The sequence below is a fragment of the Apodemus sylvaticus genome, chromosome 1, assembly GCF_947179515.1.
Source record: "Apodemus sylvaticus chromosome 1, mApoSyl1.1, whole genome shotgun sequence".
Taxonomy (NCBI): Eukaryota; Metazoa; Chordata; class Mammalia; order Rodentia; family Muridae; genus Apodemus; species Apodemus sylvaticus.
Window position 1 is genome coordinate 183,572,359 of NC_067472.1, and position 25,087 is coordinate 183,597,445.

The 25,087-nt window shown below is 51.2% G+C and overlaps 2 protein-coding genes and 1 non-coding gene across 10 annotated transcripts; 2 read left to right on the forward strand and 1 right to left on the reverse strand.

The window, feature by feature from the left end:
• The first annotated feature begins 1,783 nt into the window (after nt 1–1,783).
• Nucleotides 1,784–5,832, forward strand: Fam98c (family with sequence similarity 98 member C). The gene is made up of 8 exons (XM_052167333.1): nt 1,784–1,873; nt 1,977–2,122; nt 2,198–2,332; nt 2,641–2,846; nt 3,677–3,754; nt 3,834–3,950; nt 4,839–5,006; nt 5,500–5,832. Exons 1-8 carry the CDS (start codon nt 1,833–1,835, stop codon nt 5,641–5,643), a joined length of 1,035 nt encoding a protein of 344 aa, XP_052023293.1. The 5' UTR covers nt 1,784–1,832; the 3' UTR covers nt 5,644–5,832.
• Nucleotides 5,833–5,959: 127 nt separating this feature from the next.
• Nucleotides 5,960–24,732, reverse strand: Rasgrp4 (RAS guanyl releasing protein 4). Of its 8 annotated transcripts, none has more exons than XM_052167293.1 (17): nt 24,546–24,731; nt 21,877–22,061; nt 20,075–20,180; nt 19,875–19,937; nt 18,811–18,942; nt 18,573–18,726; nt 17,063–17,236; nt 14,841–14,957; nt 13,991–14,266; nt 11,519–11,599; nt 11,273–11,377; nt 11,030–11,148; nt 10,776–10,935; nt 8,594–8,630; nt 8,373–8,507; nt 8,134–8,246; nt 5,960–6,940 (listed from the first exon to the last, which is right to left on the reverse strand). In XM_052167293.1, the coding sequence occupies exons 1-16, from the start codon at nt 24,566–24,568 to the stop codon at nt 8,176–8,178; spliced, it is 1,938 nt and encodes a 645-aa protein (XP_052023253.1). In that variant the 5' UTR covers nt 24,569–24,731; the 3' UTR covers nt 5,960–6,940; nt 8,134–8,175. The 8 variants fall into 8 exon arrangements, 7 of the variants coding, with proteins under 7 accessions (XP_052023253.1, XP_052023249.1, XP_052023281.1 ...); XM_052167289.1 differs by having other exon boundaries at nt 8,134–8,249; XM_052167321.1 differs by having other exon boundaries at nt 8,134–8,249; nt 21,877–21,939; nt 24,546–24,730.
• LOC127676524 (small nucleolar RNA SNORA28) lies at nt 20,901–21,026 on the forward strand. The gene has a single exon (XR_007975997.1). It is a non-coding gene; the product is annotated as a small nucleolar RNA SNORA28 (small nucleolar RNA).
• Nucleotides 24,733–25,087: the final 355 nt, after the last annotated feature.

The window sequence follows — 25,087 nt, forward strand, 5'->3', positions numbered from 1 at the left end:
GTGTGCGCGCGCGCGCCATCGGGCTTTCTGGTATTAGGTCCCTTAGAACTGAGCCATGTGTCTGCTGGGAACCCAACCCCGATCCTCCATAAGTACTCTCTTGCTTAGCTCTCTCTCCAGCCAGAGCTCATAGGCTTACACATGCAGTCTAAAAGAAAGCAGAGACCAAAGCTCAGTGGTGGCACGCACGCTTAGCACGGGCAGGAACTTGAGGTAAGGCCCAACATCAAAGAAGGAGTAGAGGTTATTAGCCCAAGTTTTCTGTTTTTTTTTTCCTTAATATTTTAAAATTATATGTGGCTTCATGCATGTGAGCAGGAGTTACAGGTGCTTGTGGGTCACATACATGGGAATTTGTGATCTTCCTATGAGGACACATGTCTAAGTCACCAGATCCAGCTTAGAAGCATGATTTTGTATTTGTATGTACATGTGTGTTTGCGGGGATGCCCCAAGAGGCCAAAAGAGCATGGTGGGTCCGCTGGTGCTTACGAGCCTCCAGAGCTCAGTGCTGGAAACCAACTGTTGAGAGAGTAGCTAGTCTAGTTCCCCTACCTGTTGGGTTTTTTTGGTTGGTTGGTTTTTTGTTTTTGTTTTTGTTTTTTTTTTTTTTTTTGGCATAGTTTCTCTGTATAGTCCTGGCTGTCCTGGAACTCACTCTGTAGACCAGGCTAGCCTCGAACTCAGAGATCTGCCTGCTTCTGTCTCCCAAGTGCTGGGATTAAAGGCATGCACCACCACCATCTTGGCTTGTTATTAACTGAGGATACATCAAGCCCTTTTAGGCACCTTAACATATGAACCATAATCCTCACAGACCCCTTTAAGAATGAGTGCTTGAAAGATTGGGTGTAACACAAACCTGTAGACCCAGATCTTGGGAGGCTAAGATAGGAGGGTCTTAGACAGACCAGGCTCCGTTTAATAATGGCTGAAGAGATGGCTCAGTGGTTAAGAGTACTTGTTTTTCTTGCAGAGGACTTGGGTTTGGTTCCCAGCACCCACACAATCACAACTGTCTGGAACTCCAGTTGCAGCGGATTGCACGCGCGCGCGCGCGCGCGCACACACACACACACACACACACACACTATCCATGCACATAAAATAAAAAATATATATTATTGCCTTTGGACCCCTATTGCATAGATGGAAAACCAGTTTGGCAGGAACATGAGCTGGCAAATGAAGTCTACTCCGGTCCCATCCGCTTGCCCCTCCCTTAGGATGTAGTTTCTCAATGACATCTGCTTCCTTTTTGGAAGGCCTACAGAGACAGGATGGCTAGCACTGGAGCCCACTGTGAGGTGGAAGGAGGGCCTGGCTGTGGTGCGAGAATGGTTGTGAAGGTGTGCTGATATTCTAATCGTAAGGCGCAAGAAAAGGGAACAAGTTGGATGGGACTTTAGGTCTGGGGTGCATTAAGAACAAAGGGCAGCTGGGCGTGTCACACGCCTGTCAACCAGCAAACCAAAGGAGGAAGCAGAACTAAGGCCAGCCTGAGCTACATATATGTTGTGTATATCGAGACCCCGCCTCCAAAACAAACTTAAATGTAAAAAAGTGGGAAAGGTAAATAAATTGCTTTTTGCTTTTATGTGCCGGACAGTAGGGACACTCAAGCCTCTTGCAACCTCGGGGATCCAAACCTCAAGCTGTAAAATTTACAACCCTGAACAGGTTACGTGAAGGGAGCGCGTGGCGCGCTGCCAAGCCAATAGGAGCACCAAAGCGCCTTCGCACGAGAATGTGATTGGATAGCGGGGAGGAGGGGGCGGAGCTTGTTCCAGCCGGAAGGGGGCGCGTGCACGGGGTCCGCAGACGAAGTTGCCATGGATGGGGCCATGGTAACCGGTGACCTGCTGACACTGGGGTAAAGGATTCGGTGGTGTGGCTTGGGGATACGGGAAGGGCGCACTCGCCTGGGGACGCGGACGCAGAGGGACTCGCATTGACGCGCGTCCCACCCACCGCAGGTATGATGCCCTCCCGGAGGGGGCGTCTCGGGGCCCCGCGTGTGCGGACTTCAGAGCGCTGTGCGCGCGGCTGGTGGCCGAGCTGACTGCTCTGGGAGCTCTGGAGCGGCGAGAGGAGGGCATCGCAGTGCTGGGCGCCGGCCACGGTGCGTGAAGGGCTGGGAGGACGGCGGGTGGAGCCGCGGAACCCGCTGTTCCCTGATGGCTTCTTCCTCCCGCAGGCCCGGACGCAGAGGAAGAGTTCCTGCGGCAGTTGGCCGGCCTGCTGCGGGCGTTGCACTGCCCGGATCGCGCGCTCTGCGGCGGAGACTGCGCCACTGTGCTGCGGGAACCCGGCGGCGGCCTGCGCCTGCTGCGTGAGCCAGCCTGGAAGGCCCCGGGAGGTGTTGGTGGGCGGGGCCTCGGAAGGGGGCGGGCTCTGACTCAGACGCTCCTGGGGCGTGGCCAAAGCTTTGCTAGGAGCGTGAAAGCCACAGGTGGAGAGGCTCCAGTTAGGTCTAGGCTAGAATTCTGACAAAAGCCTCTGGGAACTTTTAGTGCGTTGAGTTAAACGCCAGTCGGGTGGTTCTGAAGTGGACCCACATCCCCCAGTGTAAGTGGGTGAGACTTACTCTGGGGGAGGGGCCAAGGTTCTGGTTGGGCAGGGATCTATTCCTGTTTTTAGGATTTCTTTGCTCTGAGCTCCAGGCTGCCCGCCTCTTGCATCTAAGGCTCCAGCGGGATCCTAGCCTTGTGCCATCCTTTGGAGAAGGGACGAAGGAAGGAAATGGCGTGGTTCAGGAGCTGATGTTGACTCTTCAAGCCCTGGGGCTCCCTAGACCCCTGCGTGGAACCCCAGCTAGCCAGCTACTTCGGGAGTTTCATGACAAGGTAGTGAGACAGAGACCCCTCTCGAGGTACCTTTCTTGTGGAAAGGATCCTATCTTCAAAACCAACTCTAGAAAGAATGACCCAACGACAGGGGCCATTCGTTCTGATTTACTTTTTGCTGTGATAAAACACTGACCAAAGCCAGCTTGGGGAGGAAACCTTTTGTTTCCCTTTACAAGTTACAGCCCATCATTGAAGGAAACTCAGGTAGGAACTCAAGCCGAGCATGGAGGAACCCGGTTGACTAGCTCATGCCTGCTGGCGTGTTCAGCTACCTCTTAGACAGCCCAGGCCCGTCTACAAACGGATGGCACTGCTCAGAATTATGGGATCCGCTCATTCCACTGAGCGGATGAAATCAGCTGAAATGATCCAATGATTTCAGCTACTCACTTTAGACAGTTTGAAGGAAATTGTATACATTTTCATTATCAAAGACAAGAAAAATGAGGAGAAACGTGAAAAATCATGACTTTTGTGACCTCAGGGATCCAAACCTCGAGCTGTAAAATTTACAACACTGGACAGACTACGTGAAGGGAGCGTGTGGTGCACTGCCAAGCCAATAAGAGCGTCAAAGCGCCTTCACCCTAAAATCATGACTTTCACTCTCCTTCTAAGTTGGAAAAGTGAGGTGCTTAGTGATACTACACATTGATTATTTAATGCAAAATAGTGGGCTAGGCACTCCTATATCCAATAGCGATTGTCAAGTTGGCAAAAGTCGTTAACACTTCTGACACCAGGTTCACACGGCTGAGGAAAACGAGAGCCCTGGAGAAGGTCCATCGTGTTTGTATCTCATCAGCTTCCAATGATTCTCTCACCAGATCTCTGAGCTGCTGCCTTCCCTGCCCCCAGAGTCCATGAAGCCTCTCCTTAACTCGCCACTGGATGCTTCACGATGGGTGCGAGCATGTGTGCCGGCTGCGAACAGCATCCACCCAGAGATGCGGCCCTGAGTGTGACCGAGACCTTTCCTTCCAGGAAGCCCTGGAGGCTTTGTCCCAAAGCCTGACAGAACAGTACTGCTGCCGCCGCTGCCTCCTCCTGAAGCGCCTTGACCTCACAACATCGGCTTTCCACTGGGGTGATCGGGCAGAGGTGTGGGGACCATAGCAGACCTGCCGGGGAGGCACAGCTGCAGGGACGAGGGTCAAGGGTGAAGAATATATATCTTGGGGGTTCTGGGGCCCAGGCCACTTTAGAATCTTAAGATTTCATAAATATGTGTGTGTGTGTGTGTGTGTGTGTGTGTGTGTGTGTGCACAGCATGTGAGCAGTACCCACAGAGGCCAGAAGGGGGCGTTTAATCCTTTAGAACTGGAGCTATAGAAGGTTGTGAGCCACCACGTGGGTATGGGGAGCTGAACCCAGGTCTTCTATAAGAGCAGAAAGTTCCCTTAATGTCAAACGTTCTCTCCAACCCACACTTTAGAATCTTAAGGGTTTTCAAGACTTCTAGCCGCCCAGGACCCCTCAAGGGCATTCTAGAAAGCCCAGCTCTCAGCTGGGAGTGCTAAGAACTGCTTACCATATGTAACAAACTAGACGGTAAGGCTATTTTTACTGGTTTTGTGTAGCTGTGACAAAATATCAGAAACCCAGAACTTTTAAAGGAAAGACAAGTTCCTTTTGGCTTTTAGTTTTGGAGGCTGAAACATGTAGGATCGGACAGTAGATCTGGCCAGTGTCCCATCTCATGTCATCATAATAGGCCTCGCAGGGACGGTGGACCTTGCTCCATCTCATGCGTGGTCACCCACTTCTAAGATGTTTCTGCTTTGCCTTGCCATGCCGCTGAGGATGATCTTGACAACCTCTGCTGATCCCCGAGTGCTGAGACTTCAGCGCTACACCACCTTGCCCGGCTCTCCAGCACAGCACATGCACCTTGGAGAAGCACCCCCTCCAAAGCACGCAGAGCCCCTGTGTGTGCACAGGGATGAGCCCCTGGGCACCCTCTCCACATTTGCCCTTGCCCTCCTCTAGGCCCACGGGGAGGTCATGAAGGCCGTGCTGTTCCCCATCCGAGGGCTTCTGACTCCACAATCGGATGTCTCCACCGCACACGTTCTGGCTGCCCGAGCTGACCTTTCCCGCCTGGTCCCAGCTACCAGTGTGGCTGCCCGGCGAGGAACCAGCTGTGCAATCAACAAGGTGTGCACACCCTGGGCAGGGGAAGAGCCTGGGCACCCTTGGCCTTTAGATTGGCCTTTGGTGGGGGTGGGGGGTGGGGGTGTGTCCCTGGTTCAGTGTTTCCCTTGGTTTCTGGCCTCTGGACTTAATTGGATTCAAACTACCCACACTCTACGTGTCAGCTAGAAAGAATTTTTTTTTTCCTGAGACAGGGTTTCTCTTTGTAGCTTTTATTGTCTTGGAACTCTGTAGACCAGGGTGCCTCTAACTCAGAGATTCTCCTGCCTCTACCTCCTGAGTGCCAGGATTAAAAGTATGTACCACGTCGGACTTCTTTTTTCTTTTTCCTTTGAGCTAGGGTCCCATGTAGCCCAGGCTAGCCTCCAACTCATTATGTAGCCACAGACTGGGTGGAAACTCTTCCTCTACTTCCCAAATGGTAGCATGTTGGGGTACACCAGCACGCCCAGCTCCTTTTACCTCCTACTGAAACCCTAGCCTTATCGATTCTCAGGTGCTTATGGGAGATGTGCCAGACCGTGGGGGGCGCCCAAGTGAGCTGGAGGCTCCCATGCCAACCTGGAAGAGCCGAAGAGAAGATGGAGGAAGGGGGAAGGCTGGCCAACAGCGCTGGGGCCGCAGGAAGAAGAAGAAGTAAAGATCGCTTGCAGATTCTGCCAGGTGCTGACGCTAATCCTTTGGGAGTCACAGAGGGTTAGCCTCGGCTAGCCTGGCCTTCCCCGGTCTAGAGGCCCTAAATGCCCTACACCCAGTCACCACTCAACAGGATGAACCCTGAACTATGAACCGTGTTGTCTGAAAAATAAATTGAATTCTTTTGATGGTACAGGATCTTGCATCTGTAGGGACCAGGTCAGGGGTGTAATGTTGCGGAGGGGTAGCGGATTTCCACCCCCAAGTCTGGATAAGCCTTCTGCTTTTTACGTGGGTGTGGGAAAAGATACATCGAAGCATCAGACCGACACTTTATTGGCGCTCCCTGGTGCCAGCTCTGCCAGGCACTCTATCTAGGCACAACTGGACAATACAGACAAACATCTCTGCCTTTGGGGAGCTGTTCCTGGCAAGGAGGGGCAGACATTAAATAAGATAATTAGGTGACTGTCTAGCTTGTTAGAGGACCAAAGTACCACAGAGGGAAATAAAGCAGAAGGGGGCAGGGGGACAGAACATGTCTGTGTGACAAGTCTTGAGGTCAGGAGGCTTCCCCAAGGGATGTCCCTGGAGTAAAGTTCTAGAGCAGGTGAGTCATACAGACCTCTGGCAAAGAGCACTGCAGGTAAAGGGAACAGGTAGTGCAAAGGCCCTGGGGTAGAAATACTTGGGGCATGTTCTAGGAACCTAGAGGCCAATGTAGGTGGAAGAGGCTGGGTAAATCTGAGGGAAGACAGGTGGTGGGGAGAGACCTTGCAGAGCTTTGTAAACCACAGGACTGGGTTTTATCTTGAGCAAGCAAAGGAAGATGTTTCACACACACTGCCCACACCAGCCCCTTTCCTGACACCGGCTAGAACCCTGTTCTGTCCACCCTCACAGCCTCCCGACCCCATGCCAACAGTCCATGTGGTCCGCTGGTTCAGAGCTCCAGTTTTAAAACTGATGAGTCTTGCCTCCCGCATCGTGGGCTTGAAGGCTAACCTTACTGAGCTTTAGTCTTCCTTCTCTGGGAAATGGTGAGCTGGGGCGCCGACCCAGCTGGAGACCCAATGCCTCCAGCACAGAGCTGCAGATGCTAAGTGAGGGGAAGGGGCGTGACGAAGTCAGTGCAGGGCAAAAGAACAGTTTCTAGGGGAAAAGATGGTGGGTGCTTTGTCAGGCAGAGTGGGGGTGGAGGAGTCATTGGTTAGGGGAGGAAGGGAAAAGACTCCAGATGCCATTCAGACGCTGGGCTCCGAGGGCGCTTTGGAAGGTAGAACAGGTGCTCGGCAGGGCACCTGGAAGGAGGAAGAATCCACAAGGAGAAGTAAGTGCTTCGCTTCTCCACAGCCAGGGCCCGTATCTCACGTAGACTGTGGCTAAGTAAATGAACCAATACTTCAGGAAGAAACCTCTGCCTTTTAGGGGTGGAAATTGTTCCAGTAATACTTAGTGTAACCCCTGACCTCATCTGGCCTTGTTCTTGTGGCAGGGAGCCACGTTCCAAGTGGATGCTGCCTATCCGACCCTAGAGAGTACGCCAAGGCGGTGCGGGTAGGCGGGTGCCCTGGGTCTTATTCTTGCTTTACCCTTCCCCCACCTCCCCCATCGTTTGTTTGTTTGAGACGGGGTCTCACTGTGACAGTCTGACCAGGATCTTCACCATGTAGGTTAGCCTGGAAGTTGTGGCTATTCTCCTGTCAGCCTCTTCAGTGCCAGGATTATAGGTTTGAGCCACCATGCCTAGTTGTTTGGTTTTTTTGTTTTTGTTTTTTTTTCTCCCAGAATCTTTTTCTGTGCTAGTAGTTACCCACCCTTGTCCCCTGAGTATATTAAAACTACTATTAGTCTCTGTCCGCAATAAAAGCCAGTCAGTATCCACTGGGCATGATGGTTCATGCCGATAATCTCAACACTCTGGAAGCCAAAGCAAGAGGACTGTGAGTCTGAGGCCAGCCTGGGTTATAACGTGAGCTGCGTAGCTTTTGCCAACAGGACACAAATTAGAGTCACCTGGGAAGAGAGAACCTCTGCTGAGGAACTGCTTCCATCAGACTGACCCGTGGGCATGATCACGAGGCATTTTCCTGATTAACGATAATGTGGGGGAGCCCACCTCTGGGCAAGAGCAAGTAGTAACAGACCACATAAGAATGGAACTGAGGCAGCCGTGGAGAGCCCGCCGGGCAGCCAGCAGCGCTTCTCCGTGTTCTCCGCTTCGGTGCCGGCCTCCAGGTTCCTACCTGACTTCCTTCAAAAACTGGGCAATGACACGGAAGTGCAAGCCAAATAAACCCCTTCTCCCCGGAGTTGATTTTGGTCAGCATTTCATCCAGTAGCAGAAAGCACACCGAGATAGACGATGTCTATGCCCTCCCATCCTGGTGACTGAAGGTTCTTATGTGACTTCACTTCTCTATGATTCCCACACCTGCCTGGTGTGCCCAGACAAATGGCCTGTCTCTCCCAGATTCAGCCAGGGGCTCCTTACCATCTCTGGCTCCCAGGAAGAGTGTGAGGACGCTGTCTGGGTCTAAGCGTGGTGAAGATGATAGCCAGACTCCGGATCCCGGGAGAGAGCATAGGAGAGATTTTCCTCTGAGCCTGCTGGTGATGTGACAGATGGAAGAGCTGTGGTTCTGACAGGCAGGGAGGACCCCAGAACCTTAGCAGTGGACCCCATCCTCTGTGCTCTTCTCCCGGCAGGCACTGCGGCGCCCTGGGTCTTACCACAGCTGGCAGGAGGAAGTGGTGTGGCTGGCACAGGCGCGCCTGGGGTGCCCGGGTCCCCCTTCGTCTCTGGCGTCTTCTTACAGTCCTCTGTCACCTGATCCCTGCAGTGTCTGTGACAACACAGCCCACAGTCTGGGGGGACGGAGCTGTTAAAATAGCACCTCACTCTTCCAGCCTGCAGGTCAACAGTCCCTCCCTCTTGAAGGCATCTCACTTACCCTGACAGCGATAGCCTTGCTTGGTGACCCCCCAGAGCTGGGGAAAGGAAGGGGAGGCGGTTAGCTGGACTGCAGGAGGGAGGACGGGAGGGAAAGGATGGAAGCCAACGGGTTTTGAAATTTCTTAAGATCCTGACAATTAACCAAAATGTTAGGAACGTGGAGATTATCTCAAACGTAGGGGTATGCAGGATATTAAAACTGGGTAAACTGAGTTCATAAATGTACTGTCTATGGGCAGGGGCTGTTTGTGTCTGACTCATGGGCTGTGTCAAATGCAGGCCTAAGAGTAAAGAAACGGTAATATCTATGAATTGGTCTTGATTTGATTGAGATTTGTCCATGATCAAGAATCTGAAGCCAGGTATGGAGACACACGCCTGTAATCCCAAGAGGCCGAGGCAAGACTGGGCAACACAGTCAATTTAAGTGTGTGTGTGTGTGTGTCTGAGAATTGAACCCAGGGTCTTATGTATGGCAGACAAGCAGCCTCACCCACTGTCCTATATCCCCTGGCCTAAAAAACCAATTTGAAGCCAGCCTGAGCTACATGGGATAACCCTGTCTCAAAAGGTCAAAATTTGAGGGAAAACCAACAAAAAATAAAAGATGCTTTTAATCCGGAAATGAAATAAACTTTGAATGGTTCTGGGTATAACAATTAGAGACTAATTCACTTGAGACTAGGTTTCACTAAGTATTCTTTCATATAGACCAGGCTAACCTCAAACCCACAGAGATCTGCCTGCCTCTGCCTCTTAGATGCTGGCATTCAAGGTGTACACAGGCTGATACTTAAATTTGTTTAACTTTTTTTTTTTTTTGGAAAAATAACTTGAGTAACATGTTTCAAAGTTGTTGTTGTTGTTGTTGTTACTACTCGAAGTTTCTGTGTGTCAGTGTGTGTACACACATGCACATGCCATAGGGCATGATGATGACAGAGAACAACTTCATGGAATTAGTTCTTTCCTTCCACCTGGAGACAGAACCTGGGCTTCTGGGCTGAGCAGCGAGCCAGAGCTATCTCACTGGCCTGTTTTTACAACAGGTCTCACTCTGTTTACAGCTAAGAGTGATCTACAGCTCACTTATATAGCCCAGGCTAGCTTCTAACTTGTGGAAACACCCTTGCCTCAGTCCCCTAGAATGATTCCAATGTAATTCCATGCTGGGAATACAGGCATGGGCCATTAGATCCAGCTACCATATTTTAAATGTATTTATTTTATTATAGGATATGCATGCAGGCCACTTGTCTGTGTGTACAACACATGCATGCAGGTACCCCCAGAGGCAGAAAGAGGGCACCGGAACCCCTGGAACTAGAACCACAAACAACTGTGAGCTGCCTGCTTACAATGGTGGGAACCGAACCCAGCCCTTCAGCAAGGGCAGCCCCGGGATGTTACCTGCTGAGCCTTCTTTCCAGCAACATCAGTGCCTCTTTGTTTATATATTTTTTTGTTTGTTTGTTTTTTGTTTTTGTTTTTTGGGGTTTTTTTGAGACAGGGTTTCTCTGTGTAGCCCTGGCTGTCATTGAACTCGCTCTGTAGACCAGGCTGGCCTCGAACTCAGAAATCCGCCTGCCTCTGCCTCCCAAATGCTGGGATTAAAGACGTGCGCCACTGCTACCCGGCTGTTTATATTTTCTAAGACAGGGTTTCTGTGGTTGTCCTAGAACTCACTCTGTGGACCAGACTGGCTTCGACCTCCGAGTTCAGGCTGCCTCTTCCTCCCATGTGCTGGGATTAAAGTTGTGTCATTACCACACCCAGCTATGTCAGTGTTTTTTAAAGGACAGGGTCTCCTATGACTCAGGCTGGCCTCAAACTCACTATGTAGCTGAGGATGGCCTTGCACTCCTGGATCCTAGTATACCACCATGCCCAAAGTGATCTACCCAGGTCTGAAGATTATGTTTTAGGAATTACTTGGGGGTTTTGGAGAGTATTCACAGCTTAGCCATTGTCTAGGTGAAGATCACCTAATATCACGTAGAGTTTGGGGAGGACACAGTGTTTGGTGCTTATATGAACTCCATGAAATATCTGAGGCTGGGGCATTTCTAAAGTCTCTACCACCACCACCACCACCACCAAAACCCTGCCCCAACACTGGCCCAAGTTAGGGTGTGAGGAGCTGAGACAATCCAGGGGAGATGGGACCCAAGGGTGCTAACAGAGCCAGTGCTCACGAAGCCATTGCAGCTGTGACAGAAGGTGGGCTTGCGGAAGGTGACCTCCTGGAAGTTGTGCAGGAAGGCCAGGCCCAGCTTGGAGCAGATGGCACTGGCATGCAGCAGGTACCTGGTCAACTCCTCTCTGCTGAAGGAACCACTCCTGCAGGGCAAAGGCCGCACCTCAGCACGACTGGCCACTCACGGCAGGTGCAGGATCCTCGGCGTTGGAAGAATGAGAAGTGAAGGCCTCTTACCCGTGGCGGGGAGGTGGGTGGAGCCCATGGCAAGCGAAGGGGAGGCTGCCTGACAGCCGCTCAAAGTCGTCCAGAGAGATAGAGCCGCGGCCTTCTGGGTCGTAGTTCTTGAAGACGGACTTGAGAGGAATGCAGAGAGAAGGGTGAGGCCGAGGCGCCCGGGTCCAGCCCTGGGGGCTTAGCTCCTTTCCCACCTGCCACCTGGCATCCCTCCCGCAGGCTGCAGTTGGAATGGCCCCTTACCTCCACCAGCTGCTCCACATGCTGGCCCAGAGTCACACTGTCTGGCTTTGGGGTCACACCATGGGCCCACTCTACCCCCACAGGTACTTTGAAGGGGGATGGTGGCTAGAGGACACAGGGGGACATGGTCAGTCAAAGCATAGACTTGAGCAGGGCTCAGAGGTGGTCAGTCAAAGCATAGACTTGAACAGGGCTCAGAGGTCGAGGGGGAGGGGCCGGTGTCAGAGGTCAAAGGTCAAGGCTCACCAGACTCTTGGGACAGCGTGGTTCCCGGGCATAAGAAAGCTCATAGATCTCATCTTCTGTGTAGAAGAGATCCAGGGAAAGCTGAGGGGGCGGGGCAGGAAGTTGCATGTTAGGTCAGTCTCTGCCTGCACCATCCTCCCATCAGATCCTCCTCCACAGACTTTTGGACCTGTCTAGCCATACCAGTCACCCTCTATACTGATCTCTCCACACCAGAGGTGCCTTATTCCAACTGAGGCTTTATTTTAAACGTGTGTGTGTGTGTGTGTGTGTGTGTGTGTGTGTGTGTGTGTCTGCATGTATGCTGTGCATGAGTTGGTGCCTACAGAGACCAGGAAAGGTACTGGATCCCCTGGAGTTGGAGTTATGGGAAATTGCGAGCCACCCACCTGCATGCTGGGAACAGAAATGAGATTCTCAGAGCAGCAAGAGCGCCTAACCACTGAGCCATCTCTCCCCATCCATTCCCCAGCATGCTTTCTACATAGCCCAGGCTGGCCTGGGATTCACGATCCTTAGCCTCCTGAGTGTGTAGAATTTAACAATGAGCTACATATTTTCATTTGCACTGGGCCCTGACAATTAGGCCAAGTTTTGTCTCTGTGTTTGTGAACTCAACTCTTCAAGCTTGCACCACACAACCTTCGGAGTCTGTCTCAGCTTTCCTGACACACGAAGCGAGCACCATAAAGGCGCTATTTTCATGGCGTTAAGTCGAAGTGACCTGGGCTCTTTTGCATACTTCTACGGATCAAACCCAGGGTCTCAAACATGCTCTACTGCCCTCTGGGCATGGTAAGTAAGCCTGAGTAAAAGTGTACGGTAGGTAGAGGAAGGAGGGGTGTCACAAGTTCAGGGCTAGCCTAGTCTATACAGTTCTAGGCAAGCAAGGGCTGTATTGTAAGACTCTGTGTCAACAAGACAAAAAGCAAGCAAACAAAAAGTGCTCTATCATGAAACTACATCCTTAGCTCTTGCTTCTGTGTGTGGGTGTGCATGCACATGGGTGCACACATGTGTATGTGGAGGCACATGGATTCACACGTATGTGGCTTCTGAGGTTAATGCTGGTCATTTCCCTTAATTTCTCTCTACTTTATTACCATTGTGTTATTGTTTTGGGAGACAGGATCTCACTGTGTACACCAGGCTGGCCTGGATCTCACTGTGTACACCAGGCTGGCCTGGATCTCACTGTGTACACCAGGCTGGCCTGGATCTCACTGTGTACACCAGGCTGGCCTGGAACTCATAAGTCCTGTGTTAGCCTCCTGGGCTTGTGAAGCATGGGTAACACGATCTGGTGCCTATGAACAGTAACTGTCAGTAGCTTCTTATTACATTCCAGATATGCCACGCCCTGGAAGTTTGGACTGTTGATCCAAGGAGCTCAGGACACTGGTCTATTTGGTCTTGTTTCTCTTTCCAGAGCTTGAGGATGGACCCCCAGGGCCTGTCATTTGCTAGGCAATGCCTATGACGCTTTAGCCCCTTAGTGCCACCGAGGTACAAAAGTCTAAGGCAATCCAGGGGCCTGGGGTGGGTCCTTGAGTCCGGAAAAAGTGTTCCGTCATGTTCCAGATCCTGCTCATTTGGTTTCTTTGAGCCACAGGTTAGCCCAGGCTAGCCTTGACTTTGTAACAGTTGTCTAGTCTCATCCTTTTGACTGCTGGGATTATTAAAGATGTAAGCCACCACAGCAGCTCAGATGCTGTTCTGACGCTGTCATATGACACTACTGACTGCTTCTTCTTAGCCACACTCTGAAGCGGGTCTGTTATTATCCTTGTTTTGCAGGCAATGAAACTGAGGGAGGTGATTCACTATGTAGCCATGCAGCTAGCTGGACTCCTGGACTTCAGGTGTTCCACAGATGGGCTTCCTGCTACACACCTGTAATCACTGCATTTGGAAGGGTGAAGCAGGATTGCTGCCTGGCTCACATGATCTATAGTGTGAGACCTAATCTTAAGATAAGTGAGAGATGGCTCAGTGGTTAGGAGCACTGACTGCTCTTCCAGAGGTCCTGAGTTCAATTCCCAGCAGCCACATGGTGGCTCACAAACTTACAGTATATATGTATAACACATAAATAAATGATTCTTTAAAAATGCCTCTTTAGCCTATATAAAAATACTAAAGGAAAAGGAAGACTCTTGGATTGGAGATATAGCTGACTGGTAGAAAATCAAATCTATACCATGCAGGAGGTGTGCCTCAGTGGTAGAGCTCCTGCCTAGAATCCCCAGTGAGAGGCTGGGGGCGTGGCTCAGTGGTTAAGTGCTCACAGATTCTAAGTGAGGTCCTAGTTTCAATTTCTAGTACAGCAAAAAGCAAAGCAACCAACCAAACAAAAAAAAAATCTCTCATATCATAACTATCTAAGTCCTACAGATTCCCAGTAGCCAAGGACTCTAAATACTGGTCCCCTGGGATCTTCAGGGTGCACAGAACACAGGGCCCAGAGCTCACCGTCAGCAGGTGAAGCAGGTCCTCATTGGCAGTGCAGGGGGGATGCTGTGCCTGGAGTGCTGTCAGCTCCTGCAGCCTTAGATAGAGGCTATTCAGCTTGGGTAGGTGCAGGCGACCATCTGGCAATCTGTCTGGATGGGCCTCATAGAGAGACACCAGGTCCTTGAGGTGTACACCGAGTACCGGCAGCCGGAAGCCAGTGCAGCTGGCCCAGGTGCGGCGGTAGTAGGCATAGTTGTTGTGGGAAGAGAGGAGCTCTGTCAGCTCCAGCAGGGCCTGTGTAGAAAGTGCATGCTGTAGACCAGAATGTCACTGTTCTGAGCCTCCTGGATGGGGTAGAGTAGCAGTCTCCATTGTAGACTCTGAATCCCAGAATCTGGACTGGACACACAAAGAGTGAGCACTAGCCCAGAATCCCCCAGGGAGGGGCAGGGGGCGTGGCTCAGTGGTAGAGCCCCTGCCTAGAATCCCCCAGTGAGGGGGCTGGGGGCGTGGCTCAGTGGTAGAGCCCCTGTCTAGAATCCCCCAGGAAGGTGCTGGGGGCGTGGCTCAGTGGTAGAGCCCCTGTCTAGAATCCCCCAGGGAGGTGCTGGGGGCGTGGCTCAGTGGTAGAGCCCCTGCCTAGAATCCCCCAGGGAGGTGCTGGGGGTGTGGCTCAGTGATGTGACACCATGATAGGTGGCCCAGAGAGAAGGACAAGGAATAGCGAGGGGTCTATAGAATTTGGAGGACAGAGGTCCTAGGTGGTTGGTTCCAGAGCCCTTGATTAGGGACTGATGGCAGTCAAAGAGTAATGTGTGAGGGTTCAGGGCACGTGACAATTTTGGACTTTGGGGAGTTAAGGGGTTACCTTAGTGCTGTCAGGGCTCAGATGGACATGGGAGTCCTTGAGTCTGGAGATGGCGCTATGACACAGGCCCCCTGTGACCGCCATCAGTGTGTTGAAATTCTGCAGCTGGTGAAGCCCCTAGAAGGGAGGTAATGGACAGAGGTGGGAGGTACCACAGAATAGCAGCAGGGTGGAGTGCTGAGCTCAGGGTGGCAGCCAGGGCTGTGGGAGTGTGGCCTGGTGTGAGCAGATGAGTGCGTTGGACTGGCAAGGTGCCAGGTATGTCCCTAGAGTTAGACAGATTTGGAGAACAGCCAGGCATGTGTCAGCCAGGGATAGAGGATTCTGAAGTGTATCAGGTGTCGGGACTTGGGGATCCAACAACTGCCAGAGTCACCCAGGTGAGGGCATGGACTGTGAGTGGGAGCTGGGGACCAGGTAGAACTAACTAGGATGACAGTGACGTGGAAGAGGGAGAGATGACGGGCAAGTGTGAGGTCCATAAGGCATCAGAGGAACTCCCTCTCCTTCCCTTGAAAGCTGGAAAGGTGGAGGGAGGCAGGACCCAGTAGAAGATGATCAGACCAAGGAGGTCTCAGGCTGATGCCAGACCAGCTCTCATGTCTAAAGAGCCCAACAAGATAGTGCTCAGTGGTAGAGCCCCTGCCTAGAATCCCCAGTGAGGGGGCTGGGGGCGTGGCTCAGCGGTAGAGCCCCTGCCTAGAATCTCCAGTGAGGGGGCTGGGGATGTGGCTCAGTGGTAGAGCCCCTGCGAGGGGGCTGGGGGCGTGGCTCAGTGGTAGAGCCCCTGCCTAGAATCCCCCAGTGAGGGGCTGGGGGTGTGGCTCAGTGGTAGAGCCCCTACCTAGAATCCCACAGCGAGGGGCTGGGGGCGTGGCTCAGTGGTAGAGCCCCTGCCTAGAATCCCCCAGTGAGGGGCTGGGGGTGTGGCTCAGTGGTAGAGCCCCTACCTAGAATCCCACAGCGAGGGGCTGGGGGCGTGGCTCAGTGGTAGAGCCCCAGTTTAGAATGCCCCAGTGAGGGGCTGGGGGTGTGGCTCAGTGGTAGAGCCCCTACCTAGAATCCCACAGCGAGGGGCTGGGGGCGTGGCTCAGTGGTAGAGCCCCAGTTTAGAATGCCCCAGTGAGGGGCTGGGGGCGTGGCTCAGTGGTAGAGCTCCTGTTTAGAATCCCCCAGTGAGGGGCTGGGGGCGTGGCTCAGTGGTAGAGCCCCTGCTTAGAAACCCCCAGGAGAGGCCGGGGTATGGCTCAGTAGCAAAGGACTTCTTTAGGGTGCAGGACACCCTGGGTTTAATCCCTAGTATGGACACAAATAGCCATGCAAGAGGAAGGAAAGTGCTGGAAGGCTCATAAGGAAGGGCGTGATCTGCTTCGGAGATATTCAAAGAGGCCAGACCACAGGGCTTCCCTTTTCCCAGAAGAGAAGGGGGAGAGACTGACTCAACAGGTCAAGGCCAGTCTCTGTACTGAAGCATCACTAAGAGAGATACCTTCACCATCCCAAAGACACAGAGGGGTCCTGAGGACTGGAGAAGTGAAGCCGAGGACATGGAGAGGCTCCCCTCTCTCTGCAGGGAATACAATCTTTGACTCCCCGGGCCTGGGAAACTGTCAATTCCTAACTACAGAGCCAACTGGTGGGGTCAAGCCAGGTTTAACTCTGTGATATCAAGGTCACAGGCTCCAGCTAGATCCAGCTTCGATCAGGCCAGGGTGTGATGTCATAGGGGTGATGGCTGAGAGACGGCCTGCTCGGTCAAAAGCATGGAGCCAGGGGCTGGAGAGATGGCTCAGGGCTTAGGACCACATACTGCTCTTGCAGAGCACCTGAGTGCGGTTCCCAGCACCTGCTTCAGGCCACACACACACACACACGTAATTTGAAATAATTAAAAATAAATATACATATTTTAAAAAGCCTTGAGCTGTGGTCAGTTGCAATATGGAAGGTCAGGTAGCTGTGCCAACGCCACAATCCTAGAAGCACGTAGAAGCCAGCTGTGGTATGCACACCTTTAATAACCTCAGGACTCAGTAGGTAGAGGCAGGAGCATCTCTCTGAGTTCAAGGCCAACCTGGTCTTCATAGTCTCAAGACAACAAGGATTACATGGAGATACCCTCTCTCAAAATAAAATAAAATAAAATAAAATAAAATAAAATAAAATAAAATAAAATAAAATAAAACAAACCAAGCAGAAAGACTGGGTGGTCAGAGGCTTACCTGTGCCACACGAATGAATTTGTCCAGTACCTGGGCACGTTGTGCAGGCCCAGGACGGCTCAGCACCATGACCTGCACCCAGCGGGACACACTGTTGCTCAGACCCACAGAACCTTCCAGAGCAGGACAACCTCTCACTGAGCCCTGCAAAACATAGCCCCGCAGGTCTTGGGGCTGAGGCCAAGATTGGTCAGGGTGTGTCAGGCAGAGCCAACAGCTCATGCCCTAGCATGGGCTAGCCCAAGCCTCCCCCGGGCTGCTGGAGGTCCCTGGCATCGCTGTGTCCTTCTCCAGTCTTGTGCTCATTATTATGTGCCTGACTGTGGCAGGTTAGCAAAGGGAATGATGGGAAAGTGGACTGGAAAGTGGCTTCTACTTGTTCTGCTCAATAGTGTGTACACTCCACATGCAAATCTACTATACCACACAAGGACACATGTACACACACACACACACACACACATGCACACATACATACATGCATGCACACAGGCACACACACATGTGCATGCACACATGCACACAATACACATATACATATGCACACACATACACACATGTACACACATGCACACATAACACTCATGTGCATACACATGTACACATACACACATATGCATACACACATGCATGCACACACAAGCACATATGCATATACATACATTCACACACACATACATATTCACACAACCCATCCCTATCTAGACATCTGTCCCATAAAGGAACCAGGTGCCCACTTAAAAACAATGTCTAGATGATAGCCGTTAATGCATTACAATATGGAAGTGCATGCAGTTGCCTTTAGGGAAGTGAAATACAGTCATGTCAAAGGCTTTACTCAGAGGGAGTCTACTCTGAGCCATGTACTGGTCTCAGGCAGGAACTGTTAATATTCTGTTTTTAATTTTTACCTTTCTATATGAGGGACCTGGGGCATGGTGAATCGAATGGTGTCTAAACTAATAACTGATGAAATAGTTTGAACACAATTCTGTGATTGATTCTACTGCAATAAGTATTTTTGTGACAGGGTCTCATGTAGCCCAGGCTGTCCTCCTGGGCATCTGCTTCCTGCGTGCTGGGTCATCAATCGGCCTGTGCCACCTCAACACGCTGCAGTAAGTACTGGTTGTTGTTTTGTTCTGTTTTTTTTTTTTCGAGACAGAGTTTCTCATGTAGCCCTGGCTATCCTGGAACTCACTCTGTAGACCAGGCTGGCCTCGAACTCAGAAATTCACCTGCCTCTGCCTCCCAAGTGCTGGGATTACAGGCGTGTGCCACCACTGCCCGGCTGAAAAAGGCTGTCTTGAAAGAGTTAACAATCTGGTCCGGAGATGTAAACACAGGCAAGACCCTGGGTTCAGTTATCAGAGCTGTTAACGTGATAACTGTACTACTACTAGTAGTAAAAACAGTAAAATTACAGTTCCACACGGATGCCTGAGACAGGAGCACGCGCTGCCCCCATCCTGTTTCCTGCTTAGGGGTGGACCGGGAAAGGCATTCTCACTGTGATGGCCTGGAAGGACCGGAACTCCAGGTACGTAAGATGCTGTGCCAGCTCCTGTGTCTCCAGATGATCGAACAGCAAGGACACTTTCCGCTTCTTTCCTAGGCCTGGGCTGCTCATGGGAGGTGGGGGACCGGGCCCTGCGGGGCTCAGCCTGGAAGCCAAGGAGAACAGGTTATTGGAGTGGCTCAAGAGTTGAGGATCTGGGGGGCATGGAAGGAAGGTAGGGCTGACTCACAGGCTGGAGGCATCTCCTAGGCCCCTTTGGGCCATGTTGCCCTCCTGAGCCACAGTGGTCCAAAACTGGCTTATGACTGCCTCCAGCTGAGGTTCCTGGTACACGACCTCAGGGTGATGGGTCAGCCAGTACCTGGGAGGGGTTCAGAGATGGGAATAAACGTGGGCTGGCAGTAGGGTGAGGAGGTTAAGGGGGCTTTAGGCCAAGGAATTCTAAACAATGAACTATGGGCATTTACACGTGTGTTGGGGTTTCTGGAGTCAGGATTTAGAGGGGTGACTCAAAGGGTGGGGAGATCTCAGGTAAGAAGGGGAGGGCTGGTAAAGCCGGATAGGCATCTCTTGAAACAACTGGGAAGCAAGATGGTAGAGGTGTCAGGAACGAGGTGGGGGGAAGAGTTGGGGAGTCAAGGTGATGCAGTTTTTGGGGGTATGTAGGAACTGAGGTCTCACCTAGGGGAGTCTATGGGATGTGGCCAGGAATCTCCAAGAATTATGTGTTCTAAGGAGTGATAGGGTAGGGGACGGAAGTGCCTCAGGAACGGTTAGGAATGGTTTGTTGGTTTGTTTTTAATTTTATTTAAAATTTTATTGTCATTTTGTATGTATGAGTGTTTTGCTACATGCATGTATGTGTACCGTGTGCATGCCTGGTGCCCCTGGAGGCCAGAAGACAGGTGCTGGATCCCTTAGAACTGGAGTTACAGTCACCGGCCAATATATGGGTGCCAGGAGCTGAACTCAAATCCTCTGAAAGAGCAGCAAATACCCTTCTGAGCCATCTGTCCAGTCCCAGCCAATGGCATTTTGGCATGGACTTTTTGATAACTTTTTTTGTCGTTGTTTGGTTTTTTGAGTTGAAGTCTACTCCATAACCCAGGCTAGCTATAAACTTGAAGAGATCCTTTTGCCTTAGGCTGTCTCATACCAGGACTACAGGCATGAACTATCGTGCAAGTTCTCTGCATGGGGTTTTAGAAAATGGAGTGTGGGGGTTGAGATAGCGACCAGGTTGGGGGCATCTTAGGGAGTTTCATGGTACTGAGGGTCTTGGGCCAAACCTACCTGACCAGGTAACAGATCTGGAGCTGTCTTGGCTCCTGGGCATCTTTGGCAGCTTTCTGATACTTGAGAGTTCTAGTCAAGGCTGTTTTAAGCATCCCCCGTTTGCCTACTTCTCCCCCCACCCCCTCCCATCTCCCAGGAGTTTACTGGTCTGCCTTCATCCCTCTAGATGGAGACCGACTGTGGTTCTGGGAGGATATGAAGTCAGCAGACGGGCAGCAAGCTCCGAGGATGGCAGCACCCAGCTGTGCATCGTAAGCACCATCTTGAGAATGTGGTCTCCTCGGCGTAGGCTGCCGGCTGAGTCTGGAGGAAGAAGGAAAGACTATCAGCCTGGGCCCTGAACAAGAGACCCGTGGCCTCGAGAACTGAGCGGGCCGGCTGGCGTACGTGTGTATTCTACCTGCAATGCCCTGCAGGAACGTGGGTAAGCAATACGATTTCTTTATGCCTCAGTTTCCGCAGCTGGAAGGTACATGGGGCGGGGTGTGTGTGTGTGTGTGTGTGTGTATGTGTGTGTGTGTGTGTGTGTGTGTGTGTGAATCTGGATCCTTACCTCCAGGCAAGGTTGAGATGTTTGTTTTTTTTTTTTTTTACATTTTTTAAATTATTTATTTATTTATTTATTTATTTTGGATTTGTTTTTTTTTTCGAGACAGGGTTTCTCTGTGTAGCCTTGGCTGTCCTGGAACTCACTCTGTAGACCAGGCTGGCCTTGAACTCAGAAACCTGCCTGCCTCTGCCTCCCAGAGTGCTGGGATTACAGGCATGCGCCACCACCACCCGGCAAGGTTGAGATGTTTAAAGTGTGTACGTGCGTGTGTTAAAGTGTGGGTTTGCTCAAATGGGTCTCAGGCCAGATGTGTCAGGTTCCCTGGCGCTGGAGTTACTGGTGGACATGAACCTTCAGAGGTAGGTACTAGGAACCAAACTCGGGTCCTCTAGAAGAGAGGTATGTGATTTAATCACTTAGCTGTCTGTCCAGTGCCCCCTCTTCATTTATTTTTTAAGACACTAATTACCTGCAAGCACAGCTCTGTGGCAGATGGACAAAACTGTCTGACACAATTTGAGCTTGCTATAGCAACAAAGTCTGATCTGTTCTGGTGTTCTCTTCCTCATGGGACAAGCCGTTACATAGGCTCACACGATATTTAAGAAAAAAAAGAATTGGCCGGTCATGAATGGAGTTAGTGGTGTAATGTGGAAGACAGTCACATCTCCTGGAAAGGGTTTCTATGGTTCATCTTTGGAACTTTGCTGTGTTTTTGCCCACAATAACAAAGGTTCCTGCCTCAATTCTGGCCTTACCTGTATTTGATCTAGGTGCCACCTAGTTAAATTGACTTTTTTTTTTAATAGCATTAGTCACATCTTTATCTTACTAAGCTATGGGCTTAGAGAACTAAGGATTCAGCGTCGTCGACTTTATGCCACATAAAAAATTTGAGTAAATATTTTTCAGTGCTTAAACAGTTCCCCATCAGATTTGTGACTATCTAGTCTGGAACTTTACGTTTTGTCTTGTTAATAGTCATTTTTCAATATTGTGTTTATCGTTTAATTTGCTATCGTTTAATTTGTCAAAGCAAACAATGGTCTTCATCTACTCAGTCTAAATTTCCCTAAGCCCCATCTTGGGAGAGATTGGTAGTGGAGAATAAAATTGTCACAACTAATACTGAAAAAAAAAAAGACACGAATTACTATGTAGTCTTGCTGGCTTGAAGCTCGCTATTTAGACCAGGCTGGTCTCAGATTCAGAGAAATGCCTGCCTCTGCCTCTTGAGTGCTGGGATTAAAGGACTGCAAGGCATCACAGGTAGGTCTGGAACTTTACCCTCCTGCCTCAGCCTTCAAAAGTAAGGCCCCAGACCCGTGTGTGCTCTCTCTCATCGTTAACACAGGAGAGAAATCCCTCCTACTGAGCCGTGTTCTACCGCAACCAGCGAGGCTGAGAGCGGATGCTTAGCTGGGTGCTCGGGCTGAAGCCGCTACTCACCGAAGCACCGGATACATTCCTCCAGGAGCTCATCCTCGCTGCAGCTGTTCTCACTCAGCAGTCCTAGATGCATGGAAGCCATGACCTTGCTGATTTCCCGGGGGGTGGGGCACGTCTTGTGGCGGCGGGCCTGCCGTGGCCGACCCCGCCCTCCTGCCTTCCCAGAGCATTCCTGATGAGACTTCCTAAAAGACACAAAAAGCCCACCGCGAAGCATCATGGGAGTCCCTTTCTCAAACTACGCCCGCCCAGTTCTTCTGGGTCCCTATTCCCCTAGGCACCATGAACCAAAGTTCTTGCATATCAGATCTCAAGAGATACCTATGAGGGACTCATGAGTGACAAACCCCCAATATATTTTAGATCAAAGATGCAGGACCAAGGGCCACTGACTCATTCCTTGTTTTGTTTTTAATTATTGTTTTTACAGTTAGTGTACAAAATAATGGGTTTCCCTATGACACTTTTCACACATAATATATATCATCGTACGGGTACCCATGTGACCTCTCTCTTCTCATTGGTTTCCTCTCCCTCCCAAATGTCCTTCTGCCTTCCTGTCATGTGTGTATGTATGTACGTATGTGTCTATACACAGACTTAAATCTAGGTTTCATATACAAAGGAAAACACATCATATTGTGCCTCTCCCCTGTTACCCTCTGTTATTGCCACAAAAATTTCCTCTTAGGCTGCTATCACAAATTTGCAGTAAGTAGACCCCGGGACTACTCCTAGGACTCTAGGACCAACCCCTGGCTTCCCAAGACATCTCATGACTTGATCCTTGGTTCCTTCCAAAGCCAGAATGTCACACACACCCCAATTCCGTAGAAGTTATACTTCTGTGTCCCTCCCACTGATGGAGATGACCTATGTGGTCAGGCCTCTACCTCACCACCCCATCTCCGGCAAGTCAGCACACTCCTCATCCAAGCTAGCTTTCGCATACCCAAGAGTCTTAGCCTCTAGCCTGCTCCCCACCCGTTGGAGCAAGCAGAGGAAGTGGACCAGAGCTTCTCCGAGGCTCCTGAGAGCTAGGCGGGGTCCCCGGGGCACAGCAGCTTCAAGGAAAGTTTAAAAATAACCTTTCCTGTCATATGCCTCCCTAGGTGTCTGTCCCAGGTGGGGAAAAGGGGGTGGTGGGAGGAAGAGAGGGCAAGAGGGAGGGATTAGTTAGCTTCTAGTCATCAGACTCAGCCAGAACTGGGTTCGAGAAATTTCTGATTTTAAAAATTGGTGTGAGTGTCTAAAGAACAAAAACCCCTTTTGTTTGCCTTTTAAAAAGTGACCTAATGTCTTTCTGGTCCTTGTCTTCCTCATAGGAAAAGGTAGAGTCATCCTTGGATTTTCCCCAGATGTTAGAAAGCCTGGATCCTCAAAGAGACCTGGCTGGTGGAAAGCTGACCTCTAGATGGGAAAAGAAAGCTGCTGGTTGTGATGCTCTCTTGTAATCCTAGCTGCCTGGGAAATCGAGGCAGGTGGATTGCAAGTTTGAGGCCAGCTTGGGCTACAGAGCAAAACTCTCAAAACAAAAACAAAAACAGCACCTCAAAACAAAACAACCAAAAACCAACCAAGACAGAAGGAGGCAGCCAGACTTTCAGCACGGCATGGGTGTGAGATCACAAACAGGGACATCCTAAAATAAAATCTGCCGTGTCCCCCACAGCATCATAAGGCCTTATGATAGCTATTAAATGTTAAATAAAGGGGACACCTGTTGCGCATTGACTAGGAAGCCAGCCGGCGGAGGGACCAGCACTCTGTAAACATCAGTGGTTTTGTTTTTTGTTTTTTGTTCTTTAGGCACTCACACCAAGAACCAAAAGTGTCACCTTCCTGGCATTCCACCCAAGCACAGCACCTCAGGCTAGTCCACAATCTCACAGAATCTAAAACTTTCCGGGTGAGTCCAATGGTTCGTGCTTTTCAAGCCCTCTATGTGGCTGTGCAATTCAAGTCCCTCCGAGGTGGTATCCATGATAACTCTGACAGAAGCAGAAACCGAGACAGAGTAACTTACCTAAGGCCACACAGGCAGAGGATGAGGCAGTTGGGATTCTCTCACTATACTGAATCCCTTTGCTCATCAGGGTCGTGCTAGGGAAGCTGGACGAGCTATCCAGGTTGGGGGACCCAGCCCCATCCCTCCTTAGAGGGGCAGGCGGGCAAGCAATGCTAGGAGTCGGAAGTCCACTTGAGATCCTGCTGCCCCTTACCTGCAGTCCGGCAACCCCCAGAGTGTCTGGAACAGCCAGGAGTGGTTTAAGAGTCGGAGAAGCTACCTAGACCTACGTCATGACCCTCTCTCCTGGGACACGGTCCTGCAGGAGCCTGGAGTTTCCAGTCCGGGTGGGGGTGGGGATGGGGGTGGGAGGCAGTGACCATAATAGGGAACAGAGAAGACCCGGGGAGGACAGGAGCAGCCAGCTGAGGGAGCTAGGATGGAGAGACACAGGACAGCTCAAACTCCAGGGAGAGACAGCAGCAGTAACCGAGGCTCAGGTGCTCCGCTCCCTGAAGCATCTCATTCTTGGACGCCCTCCCCCCAGCCCGGTCTTGGAGGAGTGGGGCATTTCCCACCCCTATAATTTCCCCCACCTCCCCACAGCCAGCGGCACCAGGACTTTGGTTCTCCCAGGTCTCCTTGGGGAGGGTCCTCTTACCTTTTGATGTCTTTCCGGTTCATGTTTCTTGGAGGGGACAGGGAAGGGGGTCCCGACAGGAGTGTGATCTTCTTTCCCTAACCAGATTGTCAGGCCCCTGGGAGCTGGAGCGTCCTCGGTGTTTAGGAAGGAAAGAGGAACTGCCCCTCCCCAGCCACCCCCAGGCCAGGGGGAAGGAAGAGGCTGGGGAGAGACCAAAGGCTCCCCTCCCCCTCGTGGGGATCCCTGCCTGCTGAGGTTTCCGGTACTGCCTACCCCTCAGCTGGCTCTCTATCTATCGCTCTATCTATCTTTCTATCTCCCCCGTCTGTCACACACACACACACACACACACACACACACACACACACACACACACACCACAAAAACAGTTCTAAAAAGTGTGTAAAAACAGGCTCAAAAGAAAAGTCTGCATTTCTCTCTGTTTGCTTTTCTTATCTCTACCCCGTTCCCTCCTTCTCTCCCTCCCTCTCTCTCCCCCCTCACTCTATCAAGTCAGATTCTCCAGAAGGTCAGGCTGGCCTGGGGTGGCAGCCACAAAC